Source organism: Narcine bancroftii, chromosome 10 (genome assembly GCF_036971445.1).
Source record: "Narcine bancroftii isolate sNarBan1 chromosome 10, sNarBan1.hap1, whole genome shotgun sequence".
NCBI classification, from domain to species: domain Eukaryota; kingdom Metazoa; phylum Chordata; class Chondrichthyes; order Torpediniformes; family Narcinidae; genus Narcine; species Narcine bancroftii.
In genome coordinates this window covers 27,715,199-27,735,953 of record NC_091478.1, presented here as the reverse complement: position 1 = coordinate 27,735,953, position 20,755 = coordinate 27,715,199, and the positions used below count along the sequence as shown (strand labels likewise).

The 20,755-nt window shown below is 46.6% G+C and overlaps 1 protein-coding gene across 1 annotated transcript in view; it reads left to right on the top strand.

Annotated features, from left to right (window-relative positions):
* The window catches only part of loxl4 (lysyl oxidase-like 4), an 88,249-nt gene that overhangs the window by 32,367 nt on the left and 35,127 nt on the right, over window positions 1-20,755 (top strand). The window contains exons 8-10 of the mRNA XM_069900331.1: window positions 9,607-9,645; window positions 10,691-10,904; window positions 13,333-13,516. Coding sequence (XP_069756432.1) covers window positions 9,607-9,645; window positions 10,691-10,904; window positions 13,333-13,516 — 437 coding nt within the window. The remainder of the gene's footprint in view (window positions 1-9,606; window positions 9,646-10,690; window positions 10,905-13,332; window positions 13,517-20,755) is intronic.

Below are 20,755 nucleotides of genomic sequence, written 5' to 3'. Positions count from 1 at the left end.
TGCTGCTACTTTAAGCCAGTTCTGTGCTTCTCGTTATAAACCATGAGGCCGTATACATTCTAACAGCATTTTACTATGTGTCCTATGAGCAAGAATATTCTTACTCTCATTTTGTCATCGTCGTGGCTATCCCTCGAGGTCGAAGATGATGGCCTTCGCTCCATTTTCCACAGAGCGAAGAAGCCAGTGTGTGTATTTGTACTTGATGTTGCACCCCAAGAAGGACACGATACTTCACAAATCAACCAATTCCAATGGCATGAAAACCACAATGATTGGAGATGATGGATTTGTTGCAGCCTTCGTCCACCTTCACAGCCATTGAGTTCTGAGTGACTTGGTCTGCCTATTGAGGACTTGGTTGGATTGTTCTTTGACAAGGACCTCACCCTTAACCTTACTGTCATGGGTGGCCCTACCAGGAGCACAGCTCCAGACAGCATCAATCTCGAGATCTCAGGACCACACAAGTTTCTCCACCACGACAAAGTGACAATTCACGGAGAAAACTCTTATTGACTGACTAGGTAACCAATGAGTGTTGACAACTGGGTCAGGGGAGCTCTTTGAGTGTGTTCCAAGCAGTTAAGGATCTTCCCGAGGAAGCAAGGAGGCTTCTCCCATGGAGCCAAACCAACAAAAAGAGGAAATTAAAAAGAAAACAGAAAACTGTGAGAACACTTCATTGGTCCAGAGAGAGAGAAACTATTAACAGTTCAGATCAAAAACCCTCAGCAGAACTGAGAAAGAGAGAAAATTAAGTTAGAGTTATGGAGATAGTGGGGGATGGATGAGACAAAGGGAATAAATCTGATTGGGTGAGGCCAGGGTTGCTGTGGGGATAAGTTATAGAAGTTGATGCTCATTGGGTTAATGGGAGCAGTTAAGAGAAAGAAAAGGTGAGAGGTGAGGTAGTTAGAGAGTGAGAATGCAGCTGAAGGTGAGATGAAGGAGGTGGGTACCTGGAATGCATTGCCAGGGGTGGTGGTGGATGGATTATGGAATGTGAGGGAGGAAGGAGTTAGATGGATGTGAAATAGGAATATATAGGTCAGTATAACATTGTGGGCCTGAGGGCCTGTATTGTGCTGGAATGTCCTATGTTCTATGGAAAGGTTCAAAGCTATCGGGCAGTGGCATGAGCTCAATTGTCCAGGCTGTAGTAATCGAGAGAGGAAGGAATTGAGAGAGAGAGAAAAAGGAAGGAACCTTGCCTACTGTGGAATGTTCCACAGATGGTTTTGAGTGTTATTTTCTAATTCCTGTCAGGACAAAACATGCTGTACTATTTTGAAAGCCTGTTTCTCTTGTGGGAGAATGGTATTGGATTATTATTGGATGTGGCCTCTCAGCGATTCAGTTGCTGTGCTTGTAATCCGGTGGTTGAGAGGAATAATCCAGAGTTGCAATTTACATTGGCTTGGATAAATGAATCAGTAATGTTGGTCACAACACCATCTGACGGTGCCTTCACAAAGGAACCTGCCAGTGGCATGGTCGGGGTAACAGTTAGCACAATGCTATTACAGTGCCAGTGACCCGGGTTCAAATCCAATACTGACTGTAAGGAGTTCTCCTCGTGTCTATGTGGGTTACCTCCATGTCCTCCAGTTTCCTCCCACCATTCAAAAACATACAGGGGTATTTATAGGCAGCATGGGTTTGTAGGCTGGAAGGGCCTGTTATGGTGCTATACATCTAATTAAAAAAAAACTGGAGAACCAAAGGTCAAGGGAAAATGGGGATCTTGTACAGTTAGATGTGTAGAAATTATGCCAGGTCCTCAGGAAAAGGAATCTCAGGGTTTTATTTCATGTCATGTATGTACTCTGACAATAAATTTGAACTTTGATGGAAATAATTAGACATGAAAAGGAATAACTGCCAAGGACCTGAAGATCGAGGTTCCAGAGTTTTGAAAGAGGTGGCTTTCAAGATAATGGACTCTCTGATTGTTATCTTCCAGGGTTTGAGCAATCCTGGGATTGTGTCTGTGCTAGGGAGAGTAATGAATGTGACTTCATTGATGAAGAAAGAAGCGAGTGAGATAACAGGGAAATACAGATATTCATCCTGTCACTGCTAAATGCTGCAATTTATAATGAAGGATGAAACACTGAACATCTTAAAATAAAATGGAATTGAGTAGATTCAGCATAGATTTAGGAAGGGAAAGTCAGGTTTAACTAATTATTGAGGTGGAACCAGTAGAATAGATCGGGGACAAGCGTACATCTGGTGCTCCTGTTGTAGCTTGCACTCCATTGGAGAGACTGGATGGAGACTGGGAGATGGCTTTGCTGAGCACCTTCACTCTGTCTGCAGCAATGGCGGGCTTCCCTTAGTGGTCAACCATTTCAATTCCGCGCATCACTCCCGTGCTGACATGTCTGTTCATGGCATCATGCACTGGAAAATTGAGGCCACCCACAAATTGGAGGAGCAACACCCAATATTCTGTCTGGGCACCCTCTAACTAGATGGCATTAACATCGACTCCTCCAGTTTCTGCTAGACCACTCCCCATCCTCCCTCTCTTCCCCATCCTGTCTCCTTTCCTCCAGCTCTCCAGCCCTTCCCCTCTCCATTCAGAGTCATCCCCTCCCCATCACTTCCCAACTTTTTTCTCTTATGCCCTCCCAACCATATCCAAATATTTGAATCTTTGATAGGTTTTCAATAGGTTCCCACACAAGTTCCCACATTGGTCAACAAGGCTTGAGGGGACAGAGTTGGGCATAATATGGGATTGGAAATTGGTGATTGGATGAAAAGGAAAGAGTGAGAACAAATACAGTATTTCGGTGCTGGCGACAGGAGTTCGAATCCTGTGCTGTCTGTAAGGAGATTGTACATTCTTCCCATTTCTGTGTGGGTTTTCCCCAGGTTCTCTGGTTTCCTCCCACTCCAAAACATACAGTGGGTGTCGGTCCATTGGAAATAATTGGGCAGGTTTGGTTTTAATGGTCAGAATCGGCTTGAACCATGTTGTAAATAAAATTTTAAAAATTAAAATAATTCTCAAGTTTTAATTTTTTAGTTTTTAATGAAGACATACAGCATGGTAACAGGCCCTTCTGGCCCACAAGCCTGTGCTGCTCATATACCCAATCAATTAACTTACAACCCCCTCCCTCATACGTTTTGAAGGGTGGGAGGAAACTGGAGCACTCGAAGGAAACCCACGCAGACACGGGAAGAACATACAAACTCCTTACAGACAGCACAGGGTTCGAACTCCTGTTGCTAGCACCAAAATAGTGTATTTGTTCTCACTCTTTCCTTTTCATTCAATCACCAATTTCCAATCCCATATTATGCCTAACTCTCCTCAAGCCTTGTTGACCAATGTGGGAACTAGTGTGGGAACCTATTGAAAACCTATCAAAGATTCAAATATTTGGATATGGATGGGAGGGCGCTGATTTTGAACCCAGGTCGCTGGTGCTGTAATAGCGCTGTGCTAACTGCTACTTTAACCGTGTTCCCTAAGTTGCCGGACTGTGAATGTTGGAGCACTGCTTCAATTCCAGATCTCTGACTAGAACTTGGTTATGTTCCCATGTTTGCCGACAATATTGAATGAAACAGGATTGCGAGTACAGAAGTGGGTGTAAAGAGGTTGTGGGTCTGTGGACCAGCTGAGTGAACAAGGATGCAGCGGATGAAACATAAAGTGGGAAAATATGGGGTTGTCCACTTCAGGGGAGAAAGTGGAGCAGCAGAATACGTGTTAACTGAGGGTCCATGGACTCCCCTCCAGCACTCTCGTGTCCTCTGCAGCCGCACGGAACTCCAGATCCAAACCCTCCAACACGATCACGAAGCCCTCAGAGACTGGGGCCCCTTTGAGAGCCCTTCTTGCCCTCAACATCCTCTCAAATCTCGGCTCCAGACCTCAAGTTGTCACGCCCTGGAATACACTGCCCTGAGCAGCTTTGGAAGGAGGTGCAGCATGCACCCAGAAGGGATCTCGGCAGGGTTGGGAACCTCTGGTCTGAGAAGGAGCAGTCTGTGGGGATGTGGGATATTAGTTCTGTACTTCCTTCCTAGAACCGAGGTTGACATCAACAGAAGTAGGGGCAGCTCTGCTGAACACATCTCTTGCTCAACAGAATGTTTTGATACTTTTTAAACTAGCAGTTCAGAAATACCACCTTCCAATTTCCCGTCCAAAAGCAAACAGGGTGTATTTTGGAGCCTTGCTTCATTTTGGGCTCACTCCCTTATTTGCCTTCCTTGTATTTACGATGTAAACATAATGATATTTTGAGTGATATACTCAAGGGTAGGGAGGGGGAGTGGTTAGATGTGGTTTCCCTCTCACTTTTTATAGCTCCTGGTGTTTTCTTTCCAAGCAGAGAGGACGAGCAACATGGACATCTCATTGCCCAGGAAAACATGTTACTGTGGCAGGGATTGGGTGGGTGGGAAGTGGACATTCACCCTGACTGCTTTTGGTCAAGGGTGGAGAGAACCTCTCCTTGACCCGCATTGCTGAAGGGAATATTTTGAGGGTGTCACAGAACTGGCCCTTCAGCCCAATGCATCCAGTCGGCATTCTGGGCTGGTCCCATTTGCCTGCATTTGGCCCGTATCCTTCTCAGCCCTTGCTCTCCATTCATCTGTCCAAATATCTTAAGAACTTAAAGTTATCTCCTCTTTCGCCTTTCAGGACCATTGATGTGGTCAGGGCTGTGGACTCTGTCCTCTCCTGACGTCACTGATCACCTCCTTCCTGACACTGGCATTGAGGGTACTTGTGACACTGCAAATGAGGTGACCAGACCTGCAGCTCTGATCAAACAGGTGTTGGTTTTCATTCAGGTGTTAAAAAAACACAGAAAATGCTGGAGGAATTCAGCCGGTTTCATAGCATCTGTAGGAGGAAAAGTTATGTTATTGAGGACCAAAATATTGGTAATATATCTTTACCTCCTATGGATGCCGTGAGCCCAGCTGAGTTCCTCCAGCATTTATTGAACACTTTTTCTATAATCACAGCATCTGCAGACTTTTGTGTTTCACTACCGTAGTTCAAGTTGTCTCTGCTTTTGTGATGGAGCCAGAGCAGCCAGGTGCGTTTCGAAGTACCATTGTCATAGAGTCATGGCATCTCCCTCCCCTTCAACTCTCAATGCCCCCCTCTCTGATTGTACACACTCCCCGGTGCATCATCTCACGCTGCCCTCGGTTACACTCCACTGGCCGCAATTCTGCCCAGTGGACCATTCCATCCATGCCCGCCAGGTTCGAGGATCCCCCTTGCCCCTTCCCTGGGTGAATCCCTTAGCAGACTCTGGGCCATATCCTCCCACTCCACAGCAGGCAGATGAGGAATTACTGGAGTCTCCTGGTCATGAATTCCTGCTGTGTGGACCAAACTCGGATTCTGGTCCCCAATGTTGTTCTTAGTGTTGAGCCTGGGAGATGAGGCTCCAAACCCTGGTCAGCAAGGGCTTTACCCTGTTTCCTGGCTCCACACATGCTCTTCATTTCTCTCTCTCTCTCTCTCTCTCTCTCTCTCTCTCTCCCCCACACCTCTCCTTCTTCTTCCCTTCTCTCCCTCCACCCCTCCCTCTCTATCTTTCTCTCTCTCTCCTCCTTCCCTTACATTTGAACTGGAAAATTTTGAAACCTTTAGAGGTAAAACTATTTTCACTCTGAACACCCCATCTTCCATCAGGATTTCTCCCCACCTCTTTTTGAAGAATTCAACCCTCTTTAAACCTTTCTAATGACTACAGCCTCCCAGTCCTGGTCTGGTTTTAGGTGTGTCTTGTTTAGATGTAAATCCCCAATTCCCACATCCTATGAGTTTAGTGCTCTGGGGGTGGGGGGGGGGGGGGTGGGAGGCAGTGGCGGTGTGTGTGTGTGTGTGTGTGTGTGTGTGTATACATGTGCATGTGTGTGTACATACATGTATGTGTATACAGGTGTGTGTATACATGTGTATGTGCACGAGCGTGTATATGTGTGCATGTGTGGTGTATATGTGCATGTGTGTAATGCTCTCTGCAGCTCGATGAGACACAGGGCAGTGGTCCAGAACCAGCAGACTGGGCAGACAGGAACGTGTCTCAGGCATGACCTGCAATAAGAACAGGAGCCAAGGGGTTGATTAAGGTCAGGAGCATGGCTGCAGACAAGGCAGATGTTGTAATGGAAGGCATGCCATGGAGGACAGAAACTGTGTGTTAACTGGATAGGGGATACAACTCTGAAAAGTTGCCCAAAGTAACTGCCCTTGAGAAGGCGAAGTTAGCTTTCTTCTAGAACCACAAAGGACAGTTATTCCATAGTGGTGCTGGGCGAGTTCCAGGACTCGATACACTCATGACAAAGGAGTGGCGAGAGATTCCCATGTGTGGGACCTACTGGTGGTGGTGGTTGTCCTCATGGTGAAAGAACTCACAGATTTAGGGTCACGGGGTGCTATAACACTGAAACATGCCCCTCCGCCCATCTTACCCATACCAGCCAAGCTCATCCATCTTGCCAACATTCAGCCAATATCTCTCCAAACCTTTACTGTTCATGTACCTGTGGCAATTCCCTGTTTCTACCACTTCCTCTGGTAGCTCATTCCACACACTCTCCACCTTCTCTGTGAAGAAGGTGCCCCTCAGTTCCCTTTTAAATCTTAAACCTTTGCCCTTTATTTTAAATTCAACTACCATGGGGAAAAAAGTCTCTGACTATTGATCTTCTCCATGGCCCTTGTGATTTTATAAATTGTAAGGACCCCTCTCAGTCTCCTACACTAGAGGGAAAAAAGTCCAATCCTACTCTTTCTCCCCTTATAATTAATCCCAGCCTTTGCACGGTGTAATGATATCCTTCCTATAGCTGTGAGACCAAAACTACACACAATACTCCAAGTAAATATATAATGCTGGAGAAACTCAGCAGGTCAGTGTACTTTATATAGCAAAGATAAAGATACATAACCAACATTTCGGGCTTGGCCCTTCATCAAGGTAAGAGCAAAATGTAGGCAGGCGTCCGAACAGAATGGTGGGGGGAGGAGCACGGTTCCACAGGCAGGAGGTGATAAGTGGAAAACAGAGGGAGGGCACACCAGCAAGCAGGGGAAGGGGGGGAGGGTGGCTCTGAATGGAGAGGGAAGGGGGTGGAGAGATGGAGGAATGGAGAGAATGGGGAGTGGACAAGCAGGAACCAGAGATGTCGATGTTAATGCCATCAGGTTGGAGTGCGCCTGGACAAAATTCATCTCCTGCTTGTGGGACTGTGCTCCTTCCCCTCTCCCTCCACCACCCCCCCCCACCCCACCATTATGTTTGGACACCTGCCTACATTTACTCATACCTTGATCAAGCCTGAAACGTTGAATATGTATCTTTATCTTTGCAACATACACGATATGACCTGTTGAGTTTCTCCAGCATTGTGCTTTTACTTCAATCACAGTGTTTTCAGACTATTGGTACACACAATACTCCAAGTGCAATCTCACCAATGTCTTGTACAGTTGTCACGTGGTGTCCCGGCTCCTTCACTCATTGTCCTGACCGATGAAAAGAAGTGAGCCAATTGCTTCCACCACCCCGTCTACATATGTCCATCCTTTATGGAATCCCGCACAGGTATCACCAAGTCCCTCTGATTTTCAACATTCCCTAGAGCCCTGCCATTCGCCTACCAGTTCAACTCACTGAAATGCAACACTTGTGCCAATTAAACTCCACCAGCCATTCCTTAGTCCATTTTCCAAGTTCACCCGTTGTGGTGTTAGACGACATCCTTCACTGTTTGAGGCGAGGTGCTGTGGGAGTGGGCAGGGTGAGCAACTGCACCCACTGTGTGCTGGTGATTGGTGGGGTGGGGGGAGGGGTGGTGGTGAATATTTAGGGTGGTGGAACTCAAATGGGCTGTGTTTCCATGGGTAGTGTTGAACTCCTTGAGAGCTGATCTCTTCCAGGCAAGTGGAAAGGGATTCGTCACACTCCTGACGTGTCCCACAGACGGTGGGGTGGGAATTAGGCTATGAGCTGCAGAATAAATGAGTCTTGTTCCAACTCGCCAGTTACAAATTCCTGCCTTTTCCATTCAAAACCACCAGTCAGTCCCCATTCCAGCTGGTCAATAGATCATGTCGCACAAAGTGTGTTGAAAGCTGAGACTTTTTTGGACGATTGGAAGGATGGGGATTATTCCTGTGCTCCGCTCCTCTCTCTACAGATCTCAGAGTATCCCCTTTTGTTCCTTTTAAGACTTTGTATTGAATTCATAAATTGGAGCAGGAGGAGGCTATTTGGCCACTCGATGCACTCCATTCATTAACATCACAAAGGATTAAATGTTTATTTGTTACTTGCGCCTGCGATCCAGGCAAGTCGCACTGTAGAGAGTGCAATTGTAACAGAAAATAAACCAGCAGTGCATGGAAGTGGTGCAAATGGTACATCATATAGGGTTGAGTATAGGCCCGGCATTACAATGTGACATAGTTGTTCTTCAGTACGAATACATCAAAAGCACTTATTACCAATGAGAGATTTCATAGAACATTATCAGAAATGAGAGCAGTGATTCCTGGTAATTTTTAATGTTGGCAGCTGAGATGATTGGAATCCAATAAATACTGAGTAAATGAAATAAGGCTAGGAGTTTTGTTGTCAGAGAAAAGCAGGGGTGATTTTGATTGTGTTGCAAGGATTCACATTGATAGAGTGTTTTATATTCATTTAAAGATTAAAACCATAACTTGCATTGAGATAAATCACACCCCTGCTCTCTACAATTACTATAGCAATGTTTAAGAAACATCTGGATCCATGGATAGGATGAGTGTAGAGGGATATGGGCCAAACACGGGTGGGTGGGTCCATTGTGGGTGGGACGTATTTGGTTAGTATGGGCCTGTTTCCATGCTGTGTGACTCCTTATTTGTCTGTGTATGAAAGTCCCAAGGAGATCTCTTAAGTCAATGTAGCTTAATGTGTGGAAGGTAACATAAATGATTGGTTTGTGGATTGGTGGGGTGGGGGGGGGGGAGGTCTGAGTGTAGTAGAGAAGGGTTTTCTTTTTTTTGATATGTCCAATTGGGGGCTCACAGGCAGAGCCAGCATTTAATTGTCCTTGAGAAGGTGGTGGGGAGCTGCCTTCTTGAACCACTGCAATTCTCGAGGTATGGATGGACCTGCAATGCTATTCAGGAGGGAGATCCAAGACTTGTCGGTTAATGAACGGAGATATACTTCCAAGTCAGACCGGGGTGTGGCTTGTGAGCAAATTCCAGGGAGCGGGTGTCCTTTCAGCTGGTAGAAGTGGCGGGTTTGGAAGGTGCTGGCTTCTTGGAGAAAGAAGTTTGGTCAGGTTGAGCCTGTACTGAACCAGAGTGTAGAAGGTTGAGATGTACAGTACAAGATTCTCAGCAGTTTTGACAGTGTTATTTCCTGAGAAGATAATTCCTCCCTTGGGAGAGATTATGACAAGATTTTATTGTCATGTACTTAAGTAAACTGTACAGATAGACTGACATTCTTGTTTGCTGCAGCCATACAGATAGGTATAATACACCAACTACATTAAATGATCAGAGGTGCCAACTCCATATTAATCTCTTCCATTCTATTGTTGCAGGAAGCAATGGGACCAAAAGATGAAGAATCCTAAAGCCAGGTAGCAAGCAGTTTTACCCTGAGTAATTCATCATTTATCTTCCCTCAGAATCACGGCTGGCCTGCATGTACTTTCTGTGAGCCTTTCACATGCTGTTCCACTTAAATTGAAGCTAGAAAGGAGGTTTGCATGAACTGAGATCTAAATATGTAGGGAGCAAGGGAGGGAGAGATACAGAGAGAGAGGGAGAGAAGTGAGAGAAAGAGGGAAAGAAAATGATGGAGAGAGAGAGAGAGTGAGAGTAAGGGAGAGGAAAAGAGAGGTGGAGAAAGGGTGAGAGAGGGAGATGGAGAGAAAAAGAAGAGGAGAGAGGTGATAGAGGGAAAGGAAAATAGTGAGAGGGTATAAGAGAGGGAGAAAAAGAGAGGGAGGGAGAGTGAGGGAGAGATGGTGTGTGATGGGGAGATGGAGAGAGGGTGAGTGTGAGAGAAAGAGAAGGGGAGAGAGAGAGGAGTTTGTAGTGTGACGTTATTTTCCCCAAATGGGGCAATGACAATGATAACTCACTGCAGTGGCCGTCCATGAATTGCAAGCTGTGGGAGGCTCTCTGCATCTCAGGACACTGGTTCTCCTCATGGGTCATCTTCTTTCTGAGGATTCCAGGATCCTTCATGATGTCACCCCTGCCCACTGAGCCTAGCAGTGGTTTATCAGTGCTGCTGTCTTCAAGGCAACCTACCTGCAGAGAGGAAGGGCCTTCCTTAAACTCTGAGCCACATCCAAATTTCTGATTTGAAGCCAAATGTAAGAAGATAACATAAGTGAGAATAGTAGCCTCGCAACAATAATTAGGAGAGCACAGGACGTTGTGAAGCCAACTAGTGTCCCTTTGGTGGATAAAATCTGATACCTTTACCTGGTCTGGACTGCATGTGACTTCATTCTTCACAACCTCTATAGATCGGGGACAGTTAGGGGTGGACAATAAATGCTAAGGTGGCCACATCAACGAGTGAGGGAAGCAGTTAATGGAAGGGGGAGGAGGGATGTTGGACATGGAATAGGCGGCACTGCACATCACTTTGCCTTTCTCTTGCACTGACAGGTTGTACTCGGCCACCAGAAAGAAGAGCTTTTGGATCCACAAGGTGATGTGCAGCGGGAGTGAGCCACACCTCTCGGAGTGCAGGGTCCAGGTCTCGGCAGGGAAGAAACTGCACCCCTGTGAAAAGGGGATGCACGCGGTGGTTAGCTGCGTGGCAGGGCCTGCGTTCACACAGGCCAGCGCCAGTCGATTCAGGAAGGCTTACCGAGCTGAGGTGAGGAGGAGGGGAGGTGGGTGGGTGGGGGAGTCTGTCTGTATTGTCTAGCCTCATGATCATTGCTTAAGCGAGGAGCCTGTGCGTCCCCGCGATCTCCCAGGGGAGGTTGGGCTTGACTTGCAGGATGGTCCATCTTCATGTAACCCAATATCGCAGTTGCCATCATTACAATGATCAGCTGTGAACTGTGCCTTTCCCTACAAGACCTTGTGTTAGATTCACTGCATCATTGTTGATTCATCCCACTTTCACACAGAGCATAGACTTTCCATCTGTCTACCCCACAAAACCAGGATCAGGATTCTGTCCATGTTCACACACATACCTTCATCCACTCAGCTGACAATGTCCTCCAGAAACCCAGCTCTTTCTCTGCCTTGAGTAAAATACAAAAGACTGCAGTCACTAAGATTGAAGTAAAAACAATGCTGGAGAAGTGTACTTTATAGAGCATATGTTTCAGGGCTGAGCCCTTCATCGAGGTTATAAGCAAAATGTAGGGAGATGTATGAATATCTTCATCTCTCTCTCTCTCCCCCTCTCCCTCTCCTCTCTCTTGTACAAACCTACTCCACATCAATGTAACCCTCGATTTTATATCTATGTGCCTCTCTTTTGAACATTTCTACCAGCCTCTACCACCACCCCCAGCAATGCATTCCAGGCGCCCACCACTCTCTAAGTGAAAAACATATCTCTGACATCTCTCGTAAACATTTCTCCACTCACCATAAAACAGATGTCCTCTGGTATTTGCTACTGTCACTCTGGAAAAAGATGCTGTCTGTCTACCCTATCTAAGGTCTTATATACTCTATTGTTAGCTTTCAACTTTTACCACTCCAAAGAGAAAAGTTTTGGCTCTGTCAACCTTGCTTCATATGACGTTCTCCAATCCAGGGAACATCCTAGTAAATCTCTTCTCCAAAGCATCTACATCCTTCCTGCAATGAGGCATTCAGAACAGAACACAATATTGCACATTTGGTCTAACCAGAGTTTTATAGAGCAGCAGCATTACCTCATGGATCTTGAACACAATCCCCTAACTAAAGAAGGCCAGTGTACCATACACCTTCTTAACTACCCTATCAACTTGTGTGACAATGTTGAGGGATCTATGGACCTGGACCCCAAACACTGTTAAGAGTCCTGCCATTAACCCTGTACCTGTACTCCACCTTCAAGTTTGATCTTGCTAACTGCATCACCTCTCACTTATCCAGATTGGAACATAGAACAGTACAGGCCCATTGGCCTTCAATGTTGTGCTGACCCATATATTCCTTAAATAAAGTACTAAACCCTCCCTATCCCGTAATCCATGTGCCTGACTAAGAGTCTCTTAAAAGATCCTAATGTTTGAGCCTCCACCACCATCCCTGGCAAGGCATTCCAGGCACTCGCAACTCTGCGTTTTTTTTTAAAAGTCCCCCTGATGTCTCCCCTAACTTCCCTCCCTTCACTTTTTACTTATATCCTCTGGTGTTTACTATTCCCACACTGAGAAAGAGACACTGGCTGTCCACCCTATTTATGCCTCTCATAATCTTGTAGACCTCTATTAAGTCTCCTCTCATCCTTCTATGCTCCAAAGTTAAAAGTCCCAGCTCTGCTCTTGCCTCATAAGACTTATTTTCCAATCTAGGTTATATCCTGGTAAATCTACTCAGTACCCTCTCCATAGTTTTCACATCCTTCCTGTAATAGGGTGACCAGAACTGAACACAATACTTTAAGTGTGGTCTCACTAGAGATTTTTAGAATTCTATCAATCTGTGCAGCAACCTTGAGGGATGTATGAATTTGAACCCCAAGGTCCCTCTGTTCATCCACACTCTTAAGTAACTGACCATTGACCTGTACTCAGCCTTCTGGTTTGTCCTTCCAAAATGCCTCACACTTATCTAGATTGAACTCCATCTGCCACTTTTCTGCCCAATCTCCATCCTGTCTATATCATCAGTACCCCAGGTCTGTCGGGAACCTTTCTTGCCCTCAGCACCCTCACAAATCCCAGTTCCGATACCTGGTTCCCATGAGCCAGTCTCCAATAGCCCACAACCTGCGCGGGTCTTTCACCCACTGAGACCCTCACGGGTTCACTATCATGGTCACCATCCTGTAGGGTTGTATCCTCTGCTTCTCCTTTGCAAATGGGGATGTCGTCTCCCTGTTTTCTGATGCCCTGTCACAATCCGCTGCTCCTCAGAGTCTGTAATTTCTCATGGCCACAGATGCAGCAGGTGCCGCCATCTTGGGCTGATCTAATATGATTGATCCCAGTGCCTACTTTGCTACTAAGCTGTGTGTCAACTCTGAAGTGTGGTCATTGGCATAGTGATGTGGCATCTTGTGGGCTTGACCAAGGCGTCACCCAGGCAGTGTTCGAGCAATGGCCAACATGTGGTTTCTCTCTCTGCAGCAACCCCTGGTGCGGCTGAAGGCCGGAGCACAGACCGGCGAGGGAAGAGTGGAGGTACTGAAGAATGGCAAGTGGGGGACCATATGTGACGACCGCTGGAACCTCTTGTCCGCCAGCGTGGTGTGCCGTGAGCTGGGCTATGGTAGTGCCAGGGAGGCACTCACTGGAGCTCGGCTGGGGCAAGGTCAGTGATGAGCAGGTTGGGAGAAGGTCAGTGATGGGGGTGGAGGGGGGAGTTGGAGAAATTCAGTGATGAGGGGTGGGCCAAGTCAGTGGGAGAAAGGCAGTGATGAGGGTGGGGGGAGAGTGGGAGGTCCGTGGTGGAGGATGGTGGAGGTAAAGTGGGTCAGTGATGGGGTGAGGATTAATGGGGGAGAGTGGGAGGTCATTGATGGGGGTGGGATGGAGAGTGGGAGGGTCAGTGATGGGGGTGGGGTGGAGAATGGGAGGTCAGTGATGGGGTGGGGAGTAGAGAGTGGGAAGTCAGCGATGGGGTGGGGGGTGGAGAGTGGGAGGTCAGTGATGGAATAGGGATGGTGGGGGTTAATGGTGTGCGAGGGGGAATGTTGTAAGGGTGTGGGAATATAAGGGGAAGGAGAACTATAACTAGGGGACACAGCCTCAAGATTTGGGGGAATAGATTTATGGCAGAGATTAGGAGGAATTGCTTCTTCCAGAGAGTGGTGAATCTGTGGAATCCTCTGCCCATGGAAGCAGAAGAGGCTGCCTCACTAAATGTGTTTAAGACACAGATAGATTTTGCATTGAAGTGGTATGAAAGGTTCTGGGGAAAAGGCATGTAGGTGGAGCTGAATCCACAGCTGTAGTCTCGTTGAATGATGGAGCAGGCTGAAAAGGCTGAATAGCCAACTCCTGCTCCTATTGTTCTGTTCTGATGTAATGGGATTGCACCTACCAAGATGGGTCTTGTGGGCTGAATGGCTCCTAGTGTGTCAGAAGAACCCCTCCTGGCTTCAATGCACCCTCAGCAGTTTGCCACGAGGATAGGTCTCTCCTTGCATCTGTCTCACACACGTGCACAGCTTGCAAGGATCACTGACAGATTGATTCCAAAGCAAATAATGTTGGGATATGTCCAAACATCTGAGTGTTGAGGCAGGAAGTTGTGGAATAATTGTTGCTTCCAATAGGATTATGGGTTGGCTTCAGCAAGGCCTTGCGATAGCATTGAGAAATAGGGAGCAGGCCGACCATTTGTCCCCTCATTCCTCCATGCCATTGATCTGACCTTGGCCTGCCACTCCCCTCACTTGCCCATTCCCCAGAGCTTTTCCCTCCCTTCAGAACCAAAGAACTGTCCCTCTCCAACTTGAACAGATCCAGTCATCCATCTCCTCAGCTCCCTGTGGAGAGAGTTCCAAAGATCCACCGTCCTTGGGGCGAGGACATTGGGAAAGGCCTCAATTATAGAATTAGATCTTGCCAAACTAAATAATCCTCACCGAAGATGCATGGAGCCTGAAATAACCCTGAAGAATTTTGACATTGATTGCTGCTCATTCTGCCAAACTCCAGCAACCCCACCCACGTAAACTTTCATAACAAGGTAACCCCCTCACCTCAGGAATGAACCTTACATTGCCCTCCAACACAAGTGCACCCCTCCCCAAATAGGGACACCAAAGCTGTCCACAATTATCCTGTGAAATATTTCAATTAATATTAGGGTAAAAAGGTCACATTAGAGAACATATGCTTAAGATGAGGGAGGGAGGGTGTTTAAAGGAGATGTGTGGGGAAAATTTTGTTTCTACACAGAGAGGTAGGTGCCTGAAATGAGTTGCTGGGAGTAGTGGTGGAAGCAGATACAATCGTGGCATTTACGAGGCTTGTGAATGTGAAAGGGGTGGAGGGATATGGATCGGGGCAGGCAGCAGAGTTTTAGTTTAATTTGGACATCATGTTCTGCACGGACGCACAGATTGAAGGGCCTGTTCCTGTACTGGACTGTCTTTGTCATACCCAATTCCAGTAACAGATGGGTGTCTTAGTTTTTCTCCACATTCCATGTGAACAAGCTTCTTTTAGAGGGAGAAATCTCTTGGTGCCTTACCCATACCACAGACAGTAACTCAATCCTTTATTGACTGAACTGTGGACGAGAGATGCCTGGATGATGTTGTAGAGAAGTAACTTCAATCCCAACCAAGACCGCTGTGATATGCAATTCGGTTAACTGAATAGATCTGGAATAAGATGTAATATGACTACTGGACTGTATTACAATCTCATCTGATTCACTCATAGACCATAAAAACAAAATGTTGGTCAAACAGTGTCCTTTATATCGCAAAGATAAAGCTACATAATCAATCTTTCGGGCTTCAGCCCTTCATCAAAGCATGCTAAAAAATATATACCAATGCAGACGACTGCCTATATTTTGTATATACCTTGATCAAGGTCTCAAGCCCGAAACATTGGTCTTGTATCTTTATCTTTGCTACAGTATATAAAGGACAATGTTTGACCTGCTGAGTTTTCCATCAATGTGTTTTTGCTTCAATCACAGAGTTTGCAGACTTTCCTGTTTTACTTCACTTGTAGAGAGACCTGGTCTGTCTGTGACTCCAGACCTATAGCAATGAGGTTGTGATTAACTCCCCATAATCCCTGGACCTCCCCAGGGATTGTCCAAGCAACTTCACTAGAACTTAACCCTCTGGCTGAAGAAATACCTCCACATCTCTGTCTACACCGTTCAACATTTGAAATGTTTCAATGAGATCCCCTCATTCTCCAAAATTCCAACCAAAAGCTGTCAAAAGCTCTTCATATCATAACCCTTTCATTCCCAGAATTGTTCTTGTGACCTCCTTTGAACCCTCTCCAACTTCAGCACACCCTTTCTTAAATGCAGAGCCCAATGAGGAAACATGGGATGGGAAAGCTGCCTTGGTTTAGAGAGGTGGCTCACCCCCTCCAACCTCTCAGGGGAAATTAGGGCTGTCCTTGTAAACCTGGGTTAGAATGTAGATTTGTCCTTTCCTCGTGAGACTCCACAAGTTCTGACACCACCCAGATTCCTTCCAGCATCTGTCAATGAGCAAAGAGGCTAAACACATTCCCACTGCCAAGGGATAGAGTTGCAGAGTTGCACTGCAGGGTCCAACCTTGGCTCCACTTAGCTCAAGGCCATCACTCTTCCCACCCCTTACCCCTCCACACCCCGGCCGATTCAGAGAGACCCAGAGCTGCTGCATGCATAGTCAGTAAGTGACTGAATCAGGTTTCAGAGGTCTGGTCTGTTTGTCTCGACACAAGTTCAAATCCTGTCATAGGAGCCGGAAAATTTTAAATGAAGCGCATCAAATGAATGATGAACACAAATCCTGCCTCTGTAGTGGTGCCTGTGGATTGTCATTTTATCCACATCCAATATCGTCAGTGGAAAGATGTTGTCCTCAGCTAGGACTGCACACATTCCAATGTGGCAGCCTCTTGTAGTCTCCTTCCTTTCAACCATAAGCCTATAAGATATAAGAGTAGAAATGTGCGATTCAGCCCATCGAGTCTGCCCCACTCAGCCCCACTGCCCAGCCTTCTCCCCTTCCAGGCCACGAGTCCCAGCTCACAGCAGCTCTCCATCTCAGCAGCACCCATTGGAGAGAGGTTCCCATCACCAGATCACTTTCTTCACACCACTTTTCAAGTTACTCCAACACCTCAACTGAGAAATAAAACCTCAGAGCTGAACGCTGTAATCTGAGGATAATTAGGCCCTCTCTGAACATGAGCATGCCTACGTACTTCCATCTAATGATTGTTTATCCTCCAAGTTCCTAATTGCTGTGTTGATACTGTCCCAGTGTAATCACTGTTGGTATGCAGAAGCCCAGTGTCTCGATGAGTGGCATTAAAAGCACACAGAAATGCTGGAGGAACTCGACCAGTTTCGCAGCATCTGTAGGAGGTAAAAATATATTACAGCCCGAGCCCTTCTTCAAGGTACAAGTAAAGAACAGGAAGGAATCTGGATAAAGGCTGGACAGAAAAAGGGGGAGAATGGAAGGGGCAGGGGGAGGAGTCTTGACCAAAAGCCAAAAGGCGTTGATTGGATATGGTAAGCAAAAAACAGGAAGGCGTCTGGTTAAAGTCTGGACCCTGCGAGACCAGTTGAGCTCCTCCAGCATTTCTGTGTTTTCACTACAATCACAGCATTTGCAGACTTTAGTGTTTCACTCTTGAAGAGCGTTTATCAGAGGGTTTGTTTACACGAAGGCACAGGTATTGCGATCAGGAGGGCCTGCATTAGCTCAGACTGGGAAAATGAGAGAATGGGGATGCTGGAAAACTGGGCACTTTATGTGTTGCCCTGGACAAATTGGGGCTATTTTCCCCGGAGTGCAGGAGCCTGAGGGGTGGCCTTATAGAGGTTCATCAAACCATGAGGGGGATAGCAAGGGTAATCTTTACCCCAGGGCAGGGGTGTCTAAAACTAGAGATGATAGGGGAGAGATGTAAAGGGGACTCGAGGGCCAAATTTCTCACACAGAGGGTGGTGGGTGTGTGGAACGAGCTACAAGAAAAAGTGGTAGAGGAGGGACATTTATCCTGTAAAAAATATTTGGATGGGTCGATGAATAGGAAAGGTTGAGGGCAATATGTGCCAAATGCAGGCAATTCAGGCCACCTCAAGCCTATTCATGCTGAAAATATCTGTGTTTATGATTGTTATGAGTATTTAATCCCACCAGCTGCTGCTTCAACATATTATCTTCTGCAATTTCCATCATCTACAAAGTGATCCCACCACTTGACACATCTTCCCCTCTCTGCAAGGACCACTTCCTCTGTGACTTCCTTGTCCACTCCTCCCTTTCCACCAAACACTCCCTCCCTCCCCCACTGGCACCTATCCCTATGAGTGCAGGAGATGCTACACTTGCGCCCATACCTCTTACCTCACCACCATTTGGGGTCCCAAACAGTCATTTCAAGTGAAGCAATGCTTGCAAATCTGCAGGGGTCTTCTCCTGCATCTGATGTTCCCCACATGGTCTCATGTTCATCAGAAATGCTGGATGCAGACTGGGAAATCACTTTGATGAGTACCTTCGCTCTGTCCGCTGCAATAGCAGGGACCTGCCAGTGGCCAGCTTTTTAAATTCTGCATTTCATTCCCACTCTGACATGTCCATGACCTCATGCACTGCCAGCCCATGACCACCCACAAATTGGAGGAACAATAGATAATAAATATCCTTCTGGGCTCCCTTCAAATGGATGGCATTAACACTGACTTCTCTGGTTTCTGTTAGCCCACTTCACTGTCTCTCTCTCTTCCCAATCCCCCTGTCTCCTTTCCTCCAGCTCTCTACCCCTTCATTCAGAGAGACATCCCCTTCATTCAGAGAGACATCCCCTCCCCCTATCGCTTCCCAGCTTTTTTTTAATCTTCTGCTCTCCCACTGTATCCACCTGTGACCTGGTACTCCACCATTTTATTCAGACACCTGCCTGCTTTTTGCTCACACCTTGATGAAGGGCTCGAAACATTGGTTATGGTTCTTTACCTTTGTCATATAAAAAAACAGTCTGATCTGCTGAGTTTCTCCAGCATTTTGTGTAAACTAAAATCAGTGTCTGCAGACTTTCTTGTTTAACTCCCTACTTCAGTAGACTTGTAGGTACGTCCAACTGCCCCCCACCCCCCCCCACACCCCATCATTCATGCAGGATAAATCAGTCTGCAAAATTGGCACTTCATCCACCATCACAAGCACCCCTCCCTCCGACAGTGGTGTATAGCAGTTGCAGTGTATGTTACCGACAGAATGCTTGCCATTTACCCACCCATGTTACCTTGACATCACCTCCCAAACCCAGAATCTCAACTGCCAAGAGGGCAAAGCTGCACCACTGCATGGACCACTCTCAGTCCAACACCATTCCAACTTGGAAAACGCATCACTGGGTCCAAATCTCAGAACTCCCTCCCCACCAGCACCATGGGAGAACCTTCTCCAGATGGATCGAGGTGGGTGAAGAAGCTGGCTCTCCCTACTTTATCAGGGGCATTTAGGTATGGGCAATAAATGCTGGCCTTGGGATCCAATCTCTTATCACATCACTGAATAAAACCTGTGAACTTTGTGATCCTGAGGACAAACGTGCTCTCATTAATACAGTGTTTAAGAAAAGTGTCTGCCCAGATTCTGAGTCAGGAGATAAGGCTTTTTTCAACCTAGCTTTTGTCAGGTGGTGAGAACAACTGAACACTCGGTTAGGGGAATTATATTTTTGATCTTTGATTCATCTTATAGTCGGCCTCAGAACTGAATCAACCTTAACGCAGGTAAACGTTGGACCAACGAACAAAATGGCGGAGGAACTCTGCAGATCAGGCAATATTCCCACTGAAGGGTTTCAGTCTGAATTGTCCACAGGTGCTGCCTGACCCGCTGAGTTCCTCCAGCATTTTGGGTTTGGCTCTAGTTTTCCAGCATCTGGAGTTTCTCCTGTTGATCACAGATAATTTGTTTAAATTTAGTTTAATGATACAGCATTATAGAAACCTGTGCAGCCCAACTACACCCAATTAACCCTACCAACCACCTATGCTTTTGGTATGTGGGAGGAAACCAGAGCATTCGGGGAAAACCGACCCAGACACGAAGAATGTGTAAACTCTTTACAGACAGCACCTGATTTGAACCTGGGTCGCTGGCGCTGTAGAGGATTGTAATAACTGCCATGGTAACTGTGCCGTCCTATGTTGAGTGCACATCCTTTCTCCCACCCCGGCTGTGGCTAAAGTTTGGCCTGTTACATCAGTGACACACTCTGTGAATCATCCACATCCAGATAGGGTCAGAGACGTGTGCTGCATATTGACTAGAAATTTCATAGAAAATAGAACATTCCAGCACAGTCCAGGCCCTTCTGCCTACGATGCTTTGCTGACTAATGTAAACCTACTCCACAGCCATCTACCCTTCCCTCCCTCACACCCATAACCCTCTATTTTTCTTGCATCCATACATGAATGCCACTATTGACTCATCCTCCACCACCACCCGTGGCAATGGATTTCAGGGACCCATTACTCGAAGTATAAAACATCTAGTCTAAACTTTCATCTTCTCACCTTGCACAGATTAATGCCCCAGAAAAAAGATGTTGCTGTCCACACATCAAAGCCCTTCATAATCTTATCCACTCTACAAAGATACCCTCATTCTTTTCTACCCTTGCTCTGTTAACTTTGGTTCATATGATCTGTTCTCCAATTCAGGCAACATCCTGGTAAATCTCTCCAAAGCATCTACATTTTTCCTGTAATTTTTTTTAGACATACTGCATAGTAACAGGCCATTTTGGCCTATGAGTCCCAATTTACACCCAATTAACCGACATCCCTGGTACGTTTTGAACGGTGGGAGGAAACCGGAGCCCCTGG